We start from the raw sequence: 21,064 nt of genomic DNA on the forward strand, positions 1-21,064 counted from the left end.
ACCACAGGAATGCTATTAGGCAGGCTTTCTAGATGCAATGCCAACACAGTATGAAGATTTTTACAATAGTTTAGCTTCTAGGGTTGAGTTGTAGGGTAGTATGGCGTGAAGTAATTGCTTCAGTCCCTGCCCTTGCCACACTTATTGTTGGCTTCTTGCTTCTCCTGCGGATACAACTTGGAGCCGTCGTTGAAAGAGCCGTTCTTTGCCTTGGGTCCTTAGCCGAGGGGCTGCACGGGCAGAGGGCTGCCCTAGGAAGGTCGGTAATGTCCTGGGTGAGGTGGTCCAGGGACCAATCAGGGCAGAGAGGGCGGGTCGGGAGGCGGGAGGGCTTGGAATCAGGAAGCGGGTGCGGGGAGGGAGCGAGGCCGTGGAAGTGTGAGAAAGGGGCCTGGGGGGTGAATCAGGAAATCAAAATGGGGGGCAAGGCAGTAGTTACACGGCAATGGGCACACAGACTACTTACTCAAGGACACGGATGGCAAGTGCATGCTTCACATTATGAGTCATTACTTTCTGCATTCCCCAGCCTGAAACATGTCCTTAACCAAGCTGGGTGAATGTATTCAGCTACAAAGTGAACCGCATTATAATTTTGCCTAAATTGACACTTTGCCATAGCATTCTCAGGGCTAGGAATATTATGAAAATGTAAAAGTGGTTTAGGGTACTGAGCTCTAAGATCTCTAAAGAGAGGGCAAACACATATAAAGTGTGCTACTGTCCTCCGTTCCACCACATGCAGGACATGGACTGGACATGCGTTTGGTTCCATGTCCCTGGGAACGAGGCCACATTCAGAGTACCCAGTCTAAACTTAACATACAGCCATCGTGCATATGTAGGTGAGACAAAATCCAGGGACTCCTCATACCCAAAATCTGTCCTGCATGCCAGATATGCCGGGCCTGTTCAGAGGCGTAAAGATGCAGCCTCCATCCTTGTTCTAGACATGATTAGGGCTGCATGTCTAACAATGCCCTTGGTTGCAGCATTACCGCATTCAAATCAAGAGGGTTTTGCCAAAGGAGGCCCAAATCAAGCAATGTTGGTATACATGTAATATGCTGAAACCATGGCAATGCTTGTCCTCCTGACAGAGTCATTACATGTTGGAAGGCTTCTTTGTATTTATATAGAGGTCGGTGGACACCCATGAACTAATCCAGAACAGCACGGGTCTTAAGTCTATTTCATCAGCAATCGTTCTTGAATCAGTTGTCAAGTGTACATGGGCATTTGGATTGCTCTGAGGTAATCACACTGGCACTATCCTGGTTCAGGGTCCACAACCCAATGTCCTCCTCTTTGACCGGATCCTGCCTTCTCTCATTAACTTCCTTCCTTCTCCTGCATCTCTGCCTTTTACTCTCTCTCCCCCTCCTCTGACTGATGTACCACGCCCCTGTACACCACCTCAGAAAACTTTCAAAGGCACAGACCTCCTCCACCTGGCAACTCTTAACGCCCGCTCAACTAACAAACACGCCCCTGACTGCCTCCGTCTTGAAGACATTGACCGCAACATCTCGCCCTTACCGATACATGGTTCAATGCAAGCTCAGTCACTGCTTTTGACTCTGACCCCCCTTGAAGGCTTCACGATCATCCCCAAGCCTCGACCTCACCGCCCTGGTGGGGGGAGGGGTTGACTTAATCATTGCTGACGGGGTTCCTGCTTTCATCTTACCTACCCAGCTCTACTCTTTCTTTGAAAGCTTGTTCTGCAAGTTGGTCATCTCTCCCATCTCCACCCTGACCACTGCCACCATTTACCAGCCTCCAGGCGCCACCACCCTGTTCCTCACTGAATGGGCTGACTTCTGCTCTTCCTTACTTTCATCCACATCCAACCTCCTCCTACTGGGTGACTTCAACATTCCACAGACTCTGCATCCATGCTTTTCATTGACCTCTGCCCCTCGCTTTCCCTCTCCATCCTCCCTTATGGGCCAACTCACTCAGCTAGACACACTCTTGATGCCCACATACACTCTGACCTCTCTCTCCCCCACTAGTCATCCCCCTCTCCTGGTCTGGCCATTCTCTCCTCTCTTCCCACTTGAGTCCCCTTGGCCCCCTGATCACCCCCCCCCCGAAAGTCCCACCAACCTTGTTTGCTAACATCCACCCAAAGAAGCGCGCGTGTCTGTGGCTGCCTTTGCTTCCACCTTCATCTCCCCTAAACCCCCACCTCTGACTCTACCTCTGACTCTGCCCTCAGCAACCTCCACCTCTTCATCACCAATATTCTTGACATTCTTGCACCAGTCATGAGGATCCACCTGAAACCTGTCTCTTAGCATAACACCTGGTACGTCTCCGAACTGGAGGCCCTGAAACGTAAGTGCAGGGCAGCAGAATGGAAGTGGCAAACCTCAGGCTTATGCTCTGACAAACTAGCCTGCCGCCTGATCCAAAGGCAATACAGACACGCCATTTGTGCCAAGAAAAGGGCCCACATTCAGGCACGGGTTTCTGGTGCATCCAATAACACGGTGGCTGAACTTTTCAAGATTTGCAGGGAACTAGTCAACACCTCCTCAGTCTCCTCCTCCCCTTCTCCTTCGCAGGCCCTATGCAATGCACTGCCTCACCTGTTGCCTCCAAAACCCAGGACATCCATAGCACCCTTGCTTCTCTCCCTCAAACCCTGTCTCACACGCCCTCACCTTCATCCCCCCCTCCCTCCTCTGTCCTCCTTCTCCTCCTTCACCCCTGTCACACCTGAAGAAGTTACTAGAATTGTCCACTCCATGAAGGCCTTTTCTAAACAGTTTTCCCCCTGCTCATCCAGGACCATCAAGGATAACACTGGATCTCTTGCCCCTGCACTCCCCGATTTCTGAAATCACCAATTCCTCACAGGATCTTCCCCTCCTCCCTTAAGCAATCTGTTGTGCACCCACTCCTGAAAAAGCTTTCATCAGATCCTACCTGCCATCTACCTCCCTATTTCCATCACCCCCTTCTTGGGGAAACTGCTGGAGAAGTTGGTTTTGCCCCAACTCAACTCACACACTGAACTTGTTTGTGGTGTCCATGACCAACAATCTGGATTCTGAGCATCCAGAGTCATGGAAACTACTCTTCTGAACACATGTGAAGAACTGCTCGCATCTCTGGACTCCAACTCCCCAGCTGTCCTTATCCTTCTCGATCTCTCCTCTGCCTTTGACACAATCAACCATTCCATCCTCATACAAAGGCTCCACAATACCCTTGGTATCTCTTAATGGGCACTGGACTGGCTGACATCCTTCCTTACTGACCACTCTTCCCAAGTCATCCAGGGCACCTTCTCCTCTCCTATTTCCCTCTCTACCTGTGGTGTCCCCCAGGGTTCTATCCTTTCCCCCTGGCTCTTTAACATCTACCTTGCTCTGCTTGCATGCCTCATCTCCTCCTTCTCTTTCAACTTCCAGTGTTATGCAGACAACACTCAGCTCTTTTTCAAACTCCCTGCCGACCCTCTTACACCCTCCATCATCCCTGACTGCCTATCTGCCATACAGTCCTGGTGCACCGCCAATGATCTCTGCCTCAACGCCTGTAAAACTGAGATCCTTCTCATCGGGACCCTTGCTCCCTCCTTCTTCCCTTCACTCTGGCCTTCCTCTTTGGGCTCTCCCCCTGCACCCTCTTCTGAAGTCAGAAACCTTGGTGCCATCTTCGACTCCTCTCTAGCCTTCCTCCCTCACACTCAGGACATTGCCAAGAAGTCCCACTTTCAGATCTTCCTTCTCAAAGGAATTATCCCTTTCTCACTTCCCCCCCAGAGGCTCATTGTGACCCAAGCTCTGGTTCTCTCTAGGCTTGGCTATTGCAAAAGCCTCGTCTTGAATCTACCATCATCCACTCTGTGACCCCTCCAGCTAATCCAGAATAGGGTGAATAGGGCAGCAAGACTTATCCTTGGCCTTAAGCCCAGGGACCGCATCTCTCCTGAACTAAAAGTCTTCACTGGCTCCTGGTTGCTGCACAGATTAAATTCAAATCCCTCTGCATCATCTACAAGGCGGTCTTGGCACGGGGACCACACTATCTTCAACTTTATCTTACTAAATACTCCCCCCTCTAGACCACTACGCTCCTCTGGCTTTTACTCCCTGCGGGTAAAGCATTTTGCTAAATAGAGGGTAGGTGGTTGTTCGCTTTCCTCAGCTGGCTCCCTCCTATGGGACAGCCTCCCCATCCCTCTTCGACTTGAGAAGGACTTTTTTAAATTCTGGAAGCTCCTTAAGACTCTCCTTTTTATCTCCTCCTTCTCTTCTTCTTTACACTTCTAATCCAACAGTTGCTGCGATTGGTGTCCTGGGCCCTTATGCATCCTCGGAGCCCTGACATCCCTCACCCAATTGGCCCAGCTCCTGTCTATCTGCACTTGCACTTACACCCTCCGCCCTGGTGGCTCGCACTTACACCCCCCGCGGCTCCATGCTGTGTAGCACTCAACATTCCTAGCACTTCAAGTGTGGCTCACCCATGAGCTCAGACCCCACAGTACTGATCCCCTGCCTTCTTCCTTGCTGCACTTTCACATCCTGAACACTCACAAGGCATAGTAGGTCCCTCCTTTTTTCCTTTCCCCCTACTGTTCTTTTTTTAATTGTGTTTTTGATGTAGTTTAATGTATTCCCCACCCTTGCTCCATCCCTTGCCCTGTGGGCGCTTTGAAACAGTATTTTCTTATTGTATAAGCGCCTAAAAAGCAAATAATAAATCAATACATCAACCAGAGTAACTTTTTGAGGAAGCATTTTCCCTAATGGCTAGTTCCTGTGAATTCCAATACTCCCAAATGTCCGCCCCGTACAAGGCCGCCAATTTCAGCTGTACTTTGGATGTCTTGATGGGCGGTTGCGCAACCTTACCTCCATGCCTCTGGGTGAACCTTGCCACTGCACTGCTGTTTCTCTCTGAGTTGGTGTTGGCTTTAAATATCTGGGCAGCCCATTGGCAATTTTCAGAAAACGTAGTAATCGTAGGTCGGAACCTGCTCTAGTCTCCCCCTTCAATACTTATATTCAAACTGTAGCTCTTATGTTTTGTGTGGAATGGTATGGCCTTGGTTTCGCCAATGTTTATCTCCAAGCCCATGGTCTTGCATTTTTCACTAAAGATAACTAAAGTTTCACTAAGCCCAACCGGTGTCGTGGCAAGGAGGATTGTGTCGTCAGCAGAGAAAAGAGCTGGGATCCTGTCATAGTCTAATCTAGGGGGGTCAATGCTATTTGCTGTTAATGCCTCAATGAACTTGTTAATATAGATGTAAACAGTATCAGTGCCAGGACGCAACCCTGCCTGACTCTTTTAGCAACTTTAAAAGGCTTTGTTGTTTCACCCGTGAGGCCCCATCGGACAACTGCTTATTTGTTTGCAAAAGCTGCTGCATTATCCAAAGGAGGTGCCCTGGGATGCTCCTATCCTTAAGCACTTCCCATAGCGTTGCGCGTGGTACGCTGTTGAATGCGATTTTGAAGTCAATAAAGACTGCATAGAGGTTGCCTTTCTTTAGGGTAATACATTTCTGAAGTATGAGAAATAGTCTGAAGCCTTGGTCGATCGTGCTCCTACCAGCTTGGAGGCCTGCCTGTAAGCGACTAATAATCCCTTGTGTAGAAGCCCATTCCTGCAAGTGCTTAAGCACAGCTTTTGCAAAGGTTTTCCAAGTTGCGTCCAGGAGGGATAATATCGGGAGGTAGTTAACTGGGAACCTACCCCCTTCTTGTATTTGTATTCATTTATGTTTTATACAGCGCCTTAAGCCAAAGGCGCTGTACAAAGAACAGGGAACGGTGCAATACAATGAATAAGCAAAAAATAATAAGAAAACAATCAATCAAGTATGTTGCAAAAGTTGAGACTTCAATGACTTACGAAGTGAAGAATAGACAGAGATAGACTGAAAAGACTAAGGAGGGTGTTGCAGTGAAGGGGAGCTAAAGGAGTGAAAGTACGAAAACAAGATTGAGCACAAGGGGACATGGTGCCACCAAGAGAAATTGAGAGGAGGATCAGAGAGAACGAGAAGGGATATAGAAAGATACCAGAACAGAAAGATAGTCAGGAGCAAGAAACTAGAGGCATTTGAAAACGAGGCATAGGAAATTAACTTTAAGTTGAGAGTGAAAAGATAACAAGCCAAGCGTAGCAAGAGAGGACGCGATAGAGTCTTGGACAGGAAGAAGGCAAAGAAAACATATAGAAGAGTTCAAAACAGATTTGAGAGGGACAAGATGAGTAATTGGGAGCTCAAATGGAGCAAGGGAACAGTAAAAGAGTCAGCAAAAGATCACAGAGGAAATCAACAATTTAGAGGCTTGAAAAGTGAGAAATGGATGAGCTTTACGGATATTGTGTAGGTGAAAGCAGCAGGCGCGCGAAGTTAGAGAAATGCGATGAGAGAAGGATAGACTAGAGTAAAGGTGGCGCCCTAGATTTCGGGCCATAGATGAGACTGGAAGCTGGGATGGGGGAAAGAAATAAAGGATGGGGGGAAGAGGAGAAAGAGTTTTAGCGGGGAAAATGAGAATCTAAGTTTTCCCAGCATTAAGTGTAAGATAATGAGAAGACATCCAAGATCTAATGGCCAGAAGACAAGCAGAAAGAGTGCAGTGAATCTCAGAAGAAAAAGAAGAAAAGGAGAGAAAAAGTTGAGTGTCATCAGCATAAAAGTGGTGTGACAGACCAAATGAGGAAATAACAGCAGAAATAGCAAAAGTGTAAACAAAAAACGGATAACGGCCTAAAATGCCATGCCAATGAAACAGAAAAGGTTCTGCTGATGGTCGCTTTCATGGCGTTCTGTAACTTCAAACTTCCCTACAATTCCCCAGTCTCCAGCTAAGATTAATATAATAAACTATAAATCCTAGTCGAGTTACTATTGCCAAAGAAGGTGTTTTGTTGCCGGTTTATCAGTTATGCATCTGCCATTACAAGCCCTTAGTTCTAACACAAATAATATTTGAGCAGTTCCTATTGGCTGTCCATGTCTGCAGGCAAAGGCATCCACTTCGAATCCAGCGATCGCAAGCGACCTGGTATACTCGCAGCAGAATGCACAATCTACTCCACCTCAAAAAGAGAAGGTGACCATTTAATATCCCGCCGTGATCAATACAAAGGGAACACCGCGAGCGAGAAAGATCAGCATTTCGCCGTCTTCTGCACCGTACCCTCGAAGTGGTTTTTGACACACTGTGTGAAAATACAAAGATCACAAGAGAAACAGGCCACCATTATCCAACTGCTCTCCTCCGTCCTGTTGAAGGCCATCAATTTTTTAGCAGAAGAGATCAGCTCTTAATTGGCTGAAACACGTTTGTGTCGACATCCCCCCAGTGTTCAATGTCAACACTGAAAATGTTGTAATATTATTTACATGTTTGTTTTTTGTTGTGCTTATAATGTGATCACCATGATCCCAAAATGTTGCAATGGAGGGACCTTCTATGTTGTTTTAGAATGTATGTCCAGGCCAAAATGTATGGACAATAGTATTTATATATCATGTTAGGATACTGCATCTTCATCAATATATGTCCTGTCAGAATTATATGTGAAAACATATATATACATTGAATCATGTGGTAAAAATTAAATTTAATTTGACCCAAAACACAGTGAATAGCATTTATCATATGAACTAGTAAGATTATTGAAAGTGTGTTTATGACGTTCGGTCACCCTGATTGTTGTTTTTTCCACATTTTGACCTACCTGGGTAGATCGGGGTATAGCCAGGAGCCCTATTTATCGCTAATACGAAGTCTAAACCTCTTGATGGTGTCATCTGTAAAATTGTGGATTTCTCCTGTGACGCTGCTGTTGTCTTACAGATGCCATTCCTGGGCTTGAGGAGGTCCGGCTGGTGCCCTCCCTGAGGAGTAAGAGTGGCTCCATGTGGACGAAGTACAATGCCTCGTTCGAGCACTGGGGGGTGGAGATCTCCTTCCGGATCACTGGGCGGGGACGGAACGGTGCTGACGGGCTGGTGAGATCTACTTTGTTTTGGATGCATGTGTGAACACAAATAAAAGGGATTGTATGTGTACTGTGGGTGGGGAAGTTTTGCTCTGTGTTTTTTCAAAGCTCTGACTCAAAATGCATGTAGAAGGCTTTGACTTGGGGTGTGCATGGAGGTGCCGGGTAAGGGCTGTGACCCTAATACCTGTTCCTGAGTTTGAAAATAAAAGTTTGTGATAAAACAGAAGTTTGAAGCATCAAGAGAGATATGCAAGGCAGATATCTGCCCAGCAGTGATGGTTAAAACTTGTGCAGCTCAATTGTTATCTATAATAGCCATGTTTGTCAACTGCGCCTTCCAAGAGGACGATGTACCCGGGTCTATTAAACAGGCATGGAACTCGCCCCTTCTGAAGAAGCCATCTCTTGACCCAGCCCTGCCGAAGAACTTTCACCTCATTACAAACATCCCTTTTCTTCTCAAAATTCTGGATAGGGTGGCATATATTCAGATTCTGGAAACGCACAACCTTCTGGGTCATAAACAGCCAGACTTCCGATAAATCACATGGTTCTGAGTCCACCTTATTGGATCTCAAATCTAATATCCTTCACTACTTTGAGGAAGGTAGTACAGTTTTGCTCATGCTACTAGATCTGTCTTCCACTTTTGATGTAGTGGACCATGATGTACTGATACAGAGACTCTGACACCTCGTTTGTGTCCCTTAACGCAGCTAAATGGGTCAAATACATTTCTCTCTGGCCGTATGACTAAAGTATTCAGTACCATGGCCATGGGTGAAAGTTATCTGGTGACATGCGGGGTGCAACAAGGAGCGTGTGTCTCCCCCACTCTATTTAACATCTTTACCACTCCCCTCTTTAACATGCTGAATAAGGAGGGCACCTTGTATGCCAACTATGCTGACGACACTCGGTGTCTGATTCGCCTTACTGGGAACTACACCAAAGATCCAATTTCTGTTAATCATGTGTTTAGTCTCATTGAATTCTGGATGAAGGATAATGGGTTAGCACTAAACACCTAGAAGACTGAGCTGATGATTGCTGGCACTGCTGGCCGGACAAGGAAACTCAGGGATGAATGTCAAACCTTTGATATCGCAGGTTGTAAAATTAAAGTGAAGATCCCGTGTGTGGTACTGGATCAGGAGCTTGAAAGCGCATATCAGTGGCCTGGTATCTAGTACAGGCTACTACTTGAAATTGCCTGCCCAAATGAGGACTTTCCTTAGTAGATTCACCTGTGCGGCGATCGCAAGAGCGATTATTGTGATCTGCATTGACTACTGCTCCATCCTTCTTCAGGGCGTAGGAAAAGGGGAACTGGCAAAACTTCAGGTCATTCAAAATAACGGGGTGAGAGTGGTGGAGGGACTGAAACGATCGGACCACATCGCGGCCGCCAGATAAAATCTCCACTGGCTCCCAGCGGAAAAGAGAGTGATCCTTCGGACACTGTATTACACACCAATGCCGCCACAGAAATGTCCCTAGATATCGCGCTGCGAAATTGGTCCTGCTGCCAGAGAGAAGGGCTCTGACATCAAACAACTCAAATCTTCTGCTCATGCCTAAGGCAAGACTGGCCATGGTTGCACAGAACTCCTTTGCCCACACAGCCCCCAGGCTATGGAATGATCTTCCGCCTGATCTGAGGGCCTGTAGCAGCTTTCTGACTTTCAAACCGGTTCTTAAAACACCCCTTTTCTGCTAGATTCTTTAGCCAACACTGGTCCCGCCTTCCCGTCCGGATCTGTTTTGTCTTATCTGTGTGTACTTGCGCTCTTATGCCTACCAAGCCTTGTCGATGCGCATTACAAATAAAATAAATAAATAAATCAAGGCCCGAAAAAATACATCAAATGTTGGACCCGTGCTTTCCTCCATCCTCCAAATTGCTCCCAACGCGAAAAAAACGGCGGGAAAGTAGTAGGTGGGTACAAGTGCAAGGGTAACCGTGGATATCCTCCATTTTAAAAAACAAGACACCTTTAAAAAAAAAAAAAAAAAGAAAAAAGAAACATTGCAGTAGGGGCCATAAAAATGCTGCAGAAAATAAAATGGGGCTGTCCCCTGTAATACTGGAAGTAAAAACTAAGTAGGTTAATGTATATGGTTTTCACTATAAGAAGGGAGACCTACAGCAGAATTATTTAAGGGATGAATAAAATAATAATGAATCGCTTCCCGCGTGTTTTTGATCTTGCAGTAAAAGTAACAATAGAAACATTACAGAAGAAGGCATTTCCATACTTACATTTTCAAGTTTCTGTTTTCAAACGAGGCATCGTCGATATTGAGGTTTTGAAACTTTACACATGCAGCTGTGACCAGAGGAAACAAGCATTGCCAATGCCAACAGTTTGGGCGTTTACTGCTGTCCTGTGCATTTATAGGCACCAGGGTGCAAGGAGGAGAGTGCAAAGTTTCACAGGAGAATGCGATTCGGGGTGCAAGTGTGCATGAGATCGAGAAGAGGAATAGAGTAAGGGAGGAAGCCATTGAGAGAGGACGCCATTGATTATGAGCAAGTGGAAATATGAGCGAGAAAGGGTGAGAGTGAGCGGGTACGAAATAAAGCGACAGTGTGATAGAAAGGATCAGAGGGGTACCGAGAGTGGGTAGGGGGGTGGGGTAATAGAGGGGGTAGACTAGGGTCGGTAGGGAATAGAGATAGAATGGGATAGGGTACATGGGAGCGGATAAAGAAAGGGTTTAGGGTTGAGTAGAGAGAGTGGGGACAGGGCGGGTGGGGTAGAAAGAGTGGGGGTTTGGTGGGTAGGGGTGGAGGTATGTCGAGAGACAGGTGGGAGTTAGGGGTAGAGAGTGTGGGTAGGGTGGGGGGTTTGGGTAGAGAGAGTGGGAGTATGTAGAGAGTGTGTAGGGGGTGGGTGGGTATGGGTTCGAGAGAGTGGAGTTCGGGGTAAAGAGTGGGGTTGGGGCGGGTGAGTGGTGGTAATTGGTTGAGGTAGAAAACATGAAGAACAAACCAGCCTTGGGAGGACTCTCAAAAGTAGCCCAAAACAGTCCAAACAAAGCCCAACTAGCACATGTAATGCGGGTGGGCAGCTATGAGTAGAGCGGGTTAAAGTGGGGGTGGGTGGGAGTAGAGAGAGTGGGCGTGGGCGAGGGTAGAGAAGCAGCCTCGAAAGGACTACAAAAAAGATCTGTCGTCGAAAGTAGCCCAAAAAAGAGCCAACAGTGTATGTAAAATAGCCAATAATAACCCAGCAATGCAACCTTACAAATCACTGCACGGCTGGGAAAAGAAACTTTAGTGAGTTGGTATTTTCATGTCGTGTCGTTGCCGGTTGCTATGCCAAACCTATAGACTCAGTTAAGAACCCCACTTCCTTCTCTCTCGCGCGTATGTAACAGAGGTTTTCACAATTGTGTGGCGCAAGTGCCACATAAATTCGCCAAAACCAAAAATGTACTGTAACTACAGCTCCCACCGGGGCAGGTAGTGCATGGAGAATGGTACAAAACACGTGTTAAGTGGTGGGGACGGAGTAGGTCAAGGTCCAAGTTAGTGGAGTGGGGAAAAGATTGGGCTGGGAGGGGCCCTCCTGAATTGTTTTTCATTTTGTTGGGTTAGGTCAAAAGGGATTTCAGTTGAGATGTAACTGCTGTGAGGGATGGGGGAGCGTTTGCTCCTGCACATTTTAGACCGTATAGAAAGTGTGGAGCGGCTGCTGTCTAGATTTCACTTTCATTGTCAAGCCTGTTATGGCTTTTTATATTACTGGACAACAGTAGCATAGATATGCTTCGAGTTACTGATAAGTGTTCCAGAAGACGTTGTATTTATCTGAACAACACACGTACAGATCTTTAAAAAGTAGTAGAACTAGAAACAGTAAAAAAGAGAAGTAGTGGAACCCAGTTCCGGTGAGTTCCATCTCACTTCGACCTTTGCACAATGCTTAGATTATCTCAGTGGACCGTGTTGAGTTTAAGTCTGTACTGCTGTGGGCGCGCTGGAGACAGTAATTGGAGCCATTCACATGATGTGCTGGAGACGGTGTTCTTCTTTCTCTGCACTGGAGACTGTGCCATACCTTGGAGGATGTGACACCGTTTCCACCGGAACTGGGCGTTGCGGGCACACTAGAGGCTATCGCGGTGCGTACATTGGAGAACCTGAGGCTGTGGCACTGAAGGTTGTGACAGAGTATGATGGAGGCTGTGTCGCTGTCCAATGGAAGATGTCAGGCTCGTTAGTGAATGTTGGTGCACTGTATAATGGCACTATGGCGCCATATAACGGAGTCTTTTGCGTTATGTCTTTGCTACTGCAACAATGCACAATGGAGGCTGTGATGCCGTGTGATATAGGGTGTGATGGGCTGTACAAGAGAGTTATGACACGCAAAGTGAGGCAGTGACAACGTGCACTCAGGGATGTGACACTATAACAGAGTCTGTAACAGAATATTGGGGTCTAAGACTTTGTATAGTGGAGGCTGAGAAACGGCATAATGGTGGATGTGACATGTATACAATGCCACAGCACTCATTACACATAGAGGATGCGACAACGTACGATGTCAGAGGTGGAAACCTAAAATGGAGGCTGTGGCAGGGTCTAGACAAGGCTGTGACGCAGCTTGATATGAGTCTCTCTCTCCCCCTGGGTTCTGAGTGGTTAGGATGAATTATCTTGTTTCTCTATTTTGTAGAAAAGTACTTTCATCTCAAATGTTACATGACAAATTCCTGATGTCTCTCCATAATCCTTATCCGAGGGTGGTGTCCATTTTAATATCCACTTCCCCTTGTGGTTATCCCCTCCCTATTTGGCCTACTTTCTTAATTTTTTCCTTTTAATGCCCACGGCTTCCCCTCTTCTTGAAACCCTGTTCCTTACCCACCCCGGCCGCCGTCCCAGGTTGATTTGTCATTAGAAATTCGGGTTGAATGTCTTTCAAACCTGCGGTGATAAGACATGAGTGATACTGACTGCACATCTTGCCCTTTGTTCTTCCTGCAGGCGGTTTGGTACACGCGTCAGCGGGGTGATTTAGGCTCAGTGTACGGTGCCGCTGATCTCTGGGACGGCATTGGAATCTTCTTCGACACCTTTGACAATGATGATCGAGTAAGTCTCTCCATCCATGGCCTTGCCTCATGTTCTCAACCTGATGCCCCCTGATGGCAACTCTAACCACCATCTTCTCCCTTACAGAAGAATAACCCAATCATACTGGTCGTGGGGAACAATGGCAAACTCATCTATGATCATTCCAAGTAAGTGCTGGGAAGAGGGAGGAGGCAATGATGGACGGAGATTGGTCGATCTCTGGATGCCCATCCTTCGTCATCACTGCTTTTGATACCAACGTATTGTTCTCCTCATCATCTGCATTCCTGGTATCCGGTGCCCACAACACTTTACTGCACGGGCTGAGAGGCAACTTTCCACAAAAAAACACATAGGTTATATGGTCTTGGAGAACTGTGTCCTAGTGTAGACTCTGTCCCAGAGGAGATGCAGCCTAGGCCAGGATGGGGTGAGATGATCCTGAAGATGTGTGCTCTAGTGGAGACTGTGTCCCAGAGGAGAAATGGCCTAGGCTATGATGTGGTGAGATGATCCTGGCGATGTGTGTCCTAGTGGGTACTGTGTCCTAGTGGAGATGCAGCCTAGGGCAGGAGGGGTTGATATGATCCCGTAAAACTGTGTCCCAGTGGAGACTGTGTCCTACTGGAGATGCAGCCTAGGGCAGGAGGGGTTGATATGATCCTGGAGATGTGTGCTCTAGTGGAGACTGTGTCCCAGGGGAGATATGGCCTAGGCTATGATGTGGTGAGATGATCCTGGCGATGTATGTCCTAGTGGAGATGCAGCCTAGGGCAGGAGGGGTTGATATGATCCCGGAAAACTGTGTCCGAGTGGAGACTGTGTCCTACTGGAGATGCGGCCTAGGGCAGGAGGGGTTGGTATGATCCTGGAGATGTGTGCTCTAGTGGAGACTGTGTCCCAGAGGAGATATGGCCTAGGCTATGATGTGGTGAGATGATCCTGGCGATGTGTGTCCTAGTGGAAATGCAGTTTAGGGCAGGAGGGGTGATCTGATCCTGGAGATCTGTGTCCCAGAGGAGATGCAGCCTAGGCTATGATGTGGTGAGATGATCCTGGCGATGTGTCCTAGTGGATATGTTACCTAGGGTAGATGGGAGTGATATGATCCTGGGGAGCTGTGTCCTAGTGGAAATGCAGTTTAGGGCAGGAGGGGTGATCTGATCCTGGAGATCTGTGTCCCAGAGGAGATGCAGCCTAGGCTATGATGTGGTGAGATGATCCTGGCGATGTGTGTCCTAGTGGATATGTTACCTAGGGTAGATGGGAGTGATATGATCCTGGGGAGCTGTGTCCTAGTGGAAATGCAGTTTAGGGCAGGAGGGGTGATCTGATCCTGGAGATCTGTATCCCAGAGGAGATGCAGCCTAGGACATGAGGGGGTGAGATGATCCTGGCGATGTGTGTCCTAGTGGATATGTTACCTAGGGTAGATGGGAGTGATATGATCCTGGGGAGCTGTGTCATAGTGGAAATGCAGCTTGGGGCAGGAGAGGTGATCTGATCCTGGAGATCTGTGTCCTAGTGGAGATGCAGCCTAGGGCAGGAGGAGTTGATATGATCCTGGAGATCTGTGTCCTAGTGGAGACTCTGTCCTACTGGAGATGCAGCCTAGGGCAGGAGGGGGATGATATGATCCTGGATATCTGTGTCCTAGTGGAGACTGTTTCCTACTGGAGATGCAGCCTAGGGCAGGGGGGCTTGTTTAGTGGAAGTGGTGTAGTGGAGGAGTTGTGTTCTAGAACAGCAATTATGGTTTAGGTGAGAAGGCATCGTTTTGTAGAGGAACAGTGGTCCCACTGAAGAAGGGTTCCCTCACGCATGAGCGGCGTTGTCTTGGGAATTGATGAGGTCTAATGTTGGAGAGCCTTGCATAAGTGATGGGGTCTAGGGGAGGCGAGATCATGTGTTATAAAAAACCTATGATATCAAGTCACACACCCCAGTAAGGTCTACTGAAGGGGTGTTGTCCAATTGTTTTGTGCTGTTTTGTGAATGGCTAACCCATGCATGTGAACTTGTACAGTGGATGTTGTCCAGTGAATAAGAGTGGCTATTATTTTTATTCATTTGACATTTTGACATATTTCAGACACTCCCTTTCGGTGTTGGCCAGCTGCACAATAAGACCAGACTCAGACAGAATCAAAAAGCAACGGATTCAATTAATGTGGGAATGACACGTGACCCGCCAAGCGCCTGTTTCACGGGGTGCTTCTTATTCCAATCGCTACAAATCACAGTGATTGTAAAATATGATTTTTGTTTAGCTGTCTGCAAAATTTCAATACATTTCCTTTTTCAAATAGTGACGCCCTTCCCACTGAAGCGCAGGGGCAGTGCCTTGGCCTTTTTTTAATCCTCAGTGCCTGCAGCCTCAGACAGTCCTTGATTCTCAGCTTTATTGCAGCTTCTAACAGACGTTTTTTTTGGTTGCATGTTACAAAATCACCCGTAAAACGGGTTTTCGAAAACATGCCACTCGAATAATGCTGCGTTATACGTCGCTGTATATTGAAATACTTGTTTTTGAAACTAATATACCAGAAATAGCGGCAGAAATCCCTCTAAAGACGGTACAAGAAAAGGTGTCTGCTTTTGTGAAAAGAAAAGTTCAGATATGCCAAAGTAACGCCTACAAAGACTAACGGACTCGTGAAATGAACACGTGTGCCTCACGCATGAACAATAACAGACGCACGCAGCCAACATGGCGGTTCCTCCTTCCCCTACAGGCGCAGTCAGCCATGTCTCATTTCCTGAGGGTGCACTCCTTTTTGCTTTATGTCTTGTATTTGCTGAACTATTAATGGGGGGAAGGGAGGAGGGGACTCTGTATCCCCCTTACAGATTCCCGTTGACCCCTTGCCAGCCTACATACTCACCTTCTCCTTTTCAAAACATGACTCGTCAACCCTGGTTGCATCAACCTGAAATTCACTGACTCCATGTACCTGTATTCATTTTTAGTTTGGGCAGTTAGGTGGCAGTGGTGCCAGTGCCACCTGCAAGCCGAAACTAAGTACAGGTCCGGAGAAATGGCGTATGAGGGACACATCGCTTGTAGGTGTTGTTTGGTTATTTGCCCACCCATTGTCATGCTATAAATCGCTATGGCCATCCCGCCATGTGTTCTTGCCCCTCCTCACCCGAAACACCTCCTCATGGGAACTCTTTGAGCTTGCTTTAATCAAAACCTGCAATCAAACTTTGCACTGAAAGTGCCTGCCAGTGTTTTTTCAAAGCAGTCTTCTGAGAGTTAATGACTCAATTGCAGCTGTAAGCCAGCTGCTGGTGTAATAAAAATATTTTAGCCAGGTCTGCCTTTTGCCACTCGATCTATAAGCACCATGTGTGTCCTTCACTGACGTCCTAGTAAAACAAGCATCTGCAAAGCCAACGGTTTTGGATTGTGTAGAAGTTGTAGGCATTTTCCATGCACTGCTGTTATATGCCCAGGTACTCGCACCATTTTGCACCTACTACCACCAATGGCCAGTCAATACAACTGCTGCAGTGCCGGCAGGCGCCTTTCCCATGCCTACCGAAAAGCCCAAACTGTTGGCATTGCCAATGTCTGTTCAGGTGTTGTATTTCCTTATATATGCAAGGTTTCCCATAATTATAAACTGTACTATCCTACCAGTTGCTCTGCCCCACGTCTTGCAAGTAGCGATGTTTCACACAAGATGTAAAAAAATAAATAATGTTAGTTGAACGATGTAATATGCAACTGTATTGTAAATGCCAATATTATAACTGGATACTGTTTTTGTGCAAGGCATTAATGTTTTGAATCCAGCTCCATTAAATGTGAGGCATGGCACTCTGAGGCATGGCACTCTGATAACTCGGCAAGCTTCCCAAGGAATTAAAACCAGAAGTGTGATGGGTGGAAGGTTATGAAATAATCTTAACCAGTGGCATTGGTCTGCCCTACCTTCCATGCCACTGTTTTTACCCTGTCTGTTCCATCACAGAAGAGGAACAGCCATATGCAAATCAGTCTTGGACCTGCCACCAATAAGAGCAGTCCAGCCCACACTGCTAGGCCATGTTGCCTCTGCTGGAAATACAAGCAATCTCAGAAAAACAAGGCTTTGATCTTGTTGAGCCTCATCCGTGAGGGCAGCTTGGTTCACTCTGCATCAGTGAACAAGGGGTACACGTCTTTGCATACCCTCTCTTACTTGGGCCGACGGTCTATAACCAAAAGTTTAATGGTTGGAAGGTTCTCTGGGGGGGTACTTTTGCTCTCGTGCTGAAGGGACATGACCTAGCAGTTCAAGCTGGACTCCCCTTTTTGGGGTGGGACCAAACTGGATTTTCACATGGTCTTTCCTCTTCTGTAATGCAGACTCCAAAACGATGGCCCGAGATGTATTCATTCAAAACCTTCCAGCCATCATCTTTCCCTGCTATCACTCAAAGCTTGATTTCTAAAGTGCAAATGTGCAGAAGTACAAAAGTGCACAGGCACAATAATGAAAAATAGTCCAGAGCAAAAACATTTCTTCTGAAAATGTTAAGTGGATTGGGATGTTTGGTTTTTGCTTGGCTGTTTCCGAGGAAACTTCCAGTGTTCTGCATGTGCTTCATCTGAAATTAGTATTTTTATCTGGGTTATTTTATTTTCCTCCGGTTTTGTCAAACCTTTTAGGAAAAGTGTGAACTATGTGATCGTGTTATGTTATTGGGCATCTATATAGAGCCTTTCACCTTTAGTATGATCTCAACAAGCTGTGGTTTGAACGCCTTTGGGGCCCATAGTCCAGGTCAGTGGAGAAAGTAGGGTGGTAAGTAGTGCGTGTGTGCACTGAGTATGTGTGCAGCTAGCCCAAAATGTTGTTGTGGGTAAATGCATTCTAATGCTAGGAGTACTGTGAAGGTTGTGTGAGACCAGTAGTATGTGTGCAGCTAGGCCAAATTGTCTTGGGGGAGTGGGGGGAGGGGCGTAGCTGCATTCTAGCGAGGTGGTGCTTTTATATGAGATTATGTGTGCAGCTCGGCAGATTTTAACGTGGGGGGATAGCTGTGTTCTAAAGATCGTTGAGGTGTGCATGGTGGTGTATACTTATGTGTGCAGCTAGGCCGAAATTAATCATGGGGCATAGCTGCATTCTCTTGTGTTATGGTGCAGAGGAGTCAGCATATTGGTAGGCATGTGCGAGTATCCGTGCAGTTGGAAGAGGTCTCTTGTTACCGATTACCTTCCTGTGCCTGCTGAGATAACATTTGCTCCCTATTATAGAGGTTAGGTGCTTTAGTTCTCCAGGAACCTCTCAGTCTAGTGTGGACTCAATTCTGTTTTGTCAAGTATGGCTGTACCTCTCTAGCTTAACAATATAATCTATGTTGAGTTTGGCAGTTTCCATACCTGCTGTACCAGGCTATTAGCTTCCCTGTGCTTTGGAGTGTTGAGTGTTTAGGACTAGGAATGGCACGGGCTGCACAGGATAGTGGCCATTCTAGTGGTATCAGTCATAGTGCATTACTGGGCCAAGCGATTGCGGATATAAAACCCACCGTCCCTGTGTGTACCTGAGCAAGTAATTGCTAGTTGGTTAACACCTTATCTATAAGCAGTTGCATCCAGTTGTGGGGGAATAACGAGTACTTCCTAAATCCGTGGTTGGTTATGCTAAGAAGCTGAAAGGTCCAGCATCAAAACTGGCTGTGCTATTAGTGCTGTGCCTGCCTGACAATTGTAGGTGTAGCGGATGGCTGAGTATTCCGGGTGTAGCGTACTGTTTGAGTTGTAAAGCAACAGCTCATCTTTGTCACTTACAAGAGTTGGCCTCGCCAGAGTCCTCACCTGATTTAATAGCGTAGTACATTGCAGAGAAACAGAAGCCAGCCCAGTCATATTGTGAGAACATAACTGCTAATAGGTCCAGGGTTTTCAGACCCGGGTATTCGTTTGCAGCGGATGGCTGAGTATTCCCGTTGTAGTTTATGGTTTGAGTAGGGACCGACACAGCATCATTATCCCTTAAAAGAACTTAACTTGCCAGAGACATCACCTGATCTAAAAGTAGAGTGCATACCCAGTGGAAGACAAAGAGCCACCCCAATCATAGCTTTATTGCATAAGCCTACTAGGCCCAGGATCCGGACCCTCAGGCATTCGTAGCCAGACAAATAAAGGGTAGACACAGTCATCACATTAGCGCATAGGTGCTATTCGGCATTCATTGCCGAACATGTAATGGATATGTTCGCACCACCCGGTTCGGGCAGATCCCGACACATGCTACTGTGATGGTTCCTGACAGAGTACCACTCAGCAGGGAGCAACGACCAAAACGTCTGGTGATGGAGGCACCCAGCAATGCTGTGAGCTCCCCGTGGGTTTACTGGTACAGCAGACCCCGTTGACAATCGATGAAATGGACCCAAAGACCATCAAGGTACCGGTCATTAATGTGACCAATAGGACCATCCGTGTACCAGGATGCACCATCATCGCACCAGGATGCACCATCATCGCACAGTTCCACCTGACCATATCTGTAGCCCCAGCGAGTGTCACCACCAGCTCATCTGAGACGGTGTTGGATCTGAAGACCTTGGACTTTGGAAACTTCCAGATCTCGGAGGGGGACAAGGACCACCTGAGGGAGATGCTTGCCCTGCGCGCCGCCGAGGCATTCTTCACAAGCCCCAGGAATCTTGGAGGATGTACGCCACCATCTAGATGATCTTATACAGGCAGGGATTATCTTACGCTTCTCTGATTGTCGTCGCCCGGAGAAAAGAAATGGGGATGTCCGGATTCCATACCAGTACACCACGCCCAAGTGGATGAGGAACTGGACTGCCTGACTTGGAGTACGATGTTTTCGGTCCTGGACTTGCGGAGTGGATAATTACCAGATCCCGATGCATCCGTCGGATCATGAGAAGAGCCCTTTCATTGATAGAAATAAAATATTGCGCTCATACACAAGTGTTTCAGAGCGAGACAAGGCAAGGGAGGGGAACAGGGGAGAACAAAACAGCGATCTTACTAGGCCCAGTGATATTGAGAACGCGCAAGTGCATGGGAGAGGGGGAGGGGAAAAGTGCATGGAAGGGGGGAGAAGTGGAAAGTGAGAAGCAGAGGAGAAACAGATAAATAAATAATAAAGGCAACAAACAGTGGTAGTTCAGCCAGCAATTTGCAAGTGCTAGGTCTAAGGCAGGAGACCGGGTAGGTCTGATAAGTGCAGGAAGAAAAAGGGGGGCTGTATGGGTACAGATACAGACCCCAGTGCAAGGGGTGGCCCATAGGCAGTGCGGGAGGGTGGCGGGGTGAGCAGTACCTGGTCCCGGAGGACAGCAGGTGGCCAGGTACACGGTGCCAAGAGAGCACAGATAAGCAGGGGAGAGGGGGAGTGAATGCAGAAGAAAAGAGGAAAGTCTTGAGGTGTTTCCGGAACCGCAAATGGTTCTCCTCAAGTTTTAGGGTGGCAGGGAGGCTGTTCCAGAGGGAGGCCCCAGCCGAAGACAGAGATCTACCCCAGCTCGTTTCTTTGAAAAACGACTGACCCTGAGGGAGTTAGAGGTAGAGGAACGAAGAGATCGAAAGGGGAGGTATTTGCGGAGGGATAGCTGAAGGTATTTTGGACCCATGCCTGAGAAAGCCTTGTGGACAATGCAGAGGGTTTTGAATTTAATCCGTGTATCCACTGGGAGCCAATGGAGAGATTTCAGAGCTGAAGAGATACGATCCCAGGGCTTGAGGTCAAGGACAAGTCTCGCAGTCCTGTTCTGGATTAGTTGCAGAGGGTGGAGAGTAGAGGCAGGTAGATTTAGAAAGAGGCTGTTACAATAGTCCAACAAAGAGAGAATCAGAGCTTGGGATACCATGAGCTTCTGGGGGAAGGAGAGGGAAAGGCAGAGTACCTCTGAGGAGGTGCAGTAGGAAATTTGACTTTTTAGAGACCTCATAGATGTGGGCGGAGAAAGAAAGGGTGGAGTTAAAGATGACCCTGAGGTTCT

General features: G+C 47.4%; 1 protein-coding gene across 1 annotated transcript in view; it reads left to right on the top strand.

The window, feature by feature from the left end:
* LMAN1L (lectin, mannose binding 1 like) overlaps positions 1-21,064 on the top strand; it is a 463,181-nt gene that overhangs the window by 171,354 nt on the left and 270,763 nt on the right. Inside the window, exons 2-4 of the mRNA XM_069625277.1 lie at positions 7,845-7,999; positions 12,992-13,099; positions 13,187-13,248. Coding sequence (XP_069481378.1) covers positions 7,845-7,999; positions 12,992-13,099; positions 13,187-13,248 — 325 coding nt within the window. The remainder of the gene's footprint in view (positions 1-7,844; positions 8,000-12,991; positions 13,100-13,186; positions 13,249-21,064) is intronic.

The sequence above is a fragment of the Ambystoma mexicanum genome, chromosome 11 (genome assembly GCF_040938575.1).
Source record: "Ambystoma mexicanum isolate Mex_15411 chromosome 11, UKY_AmexF1_1, whole genome shotgun sequence".
In the NCBI taxonomy this organism is placed as follows: domain Eukaryota; kingdom Metazoa; phylum Chordata; class Amphibia; order Caudata; family Ambystomatidae; genus Ambystoma; species Ambystoma mexicanum.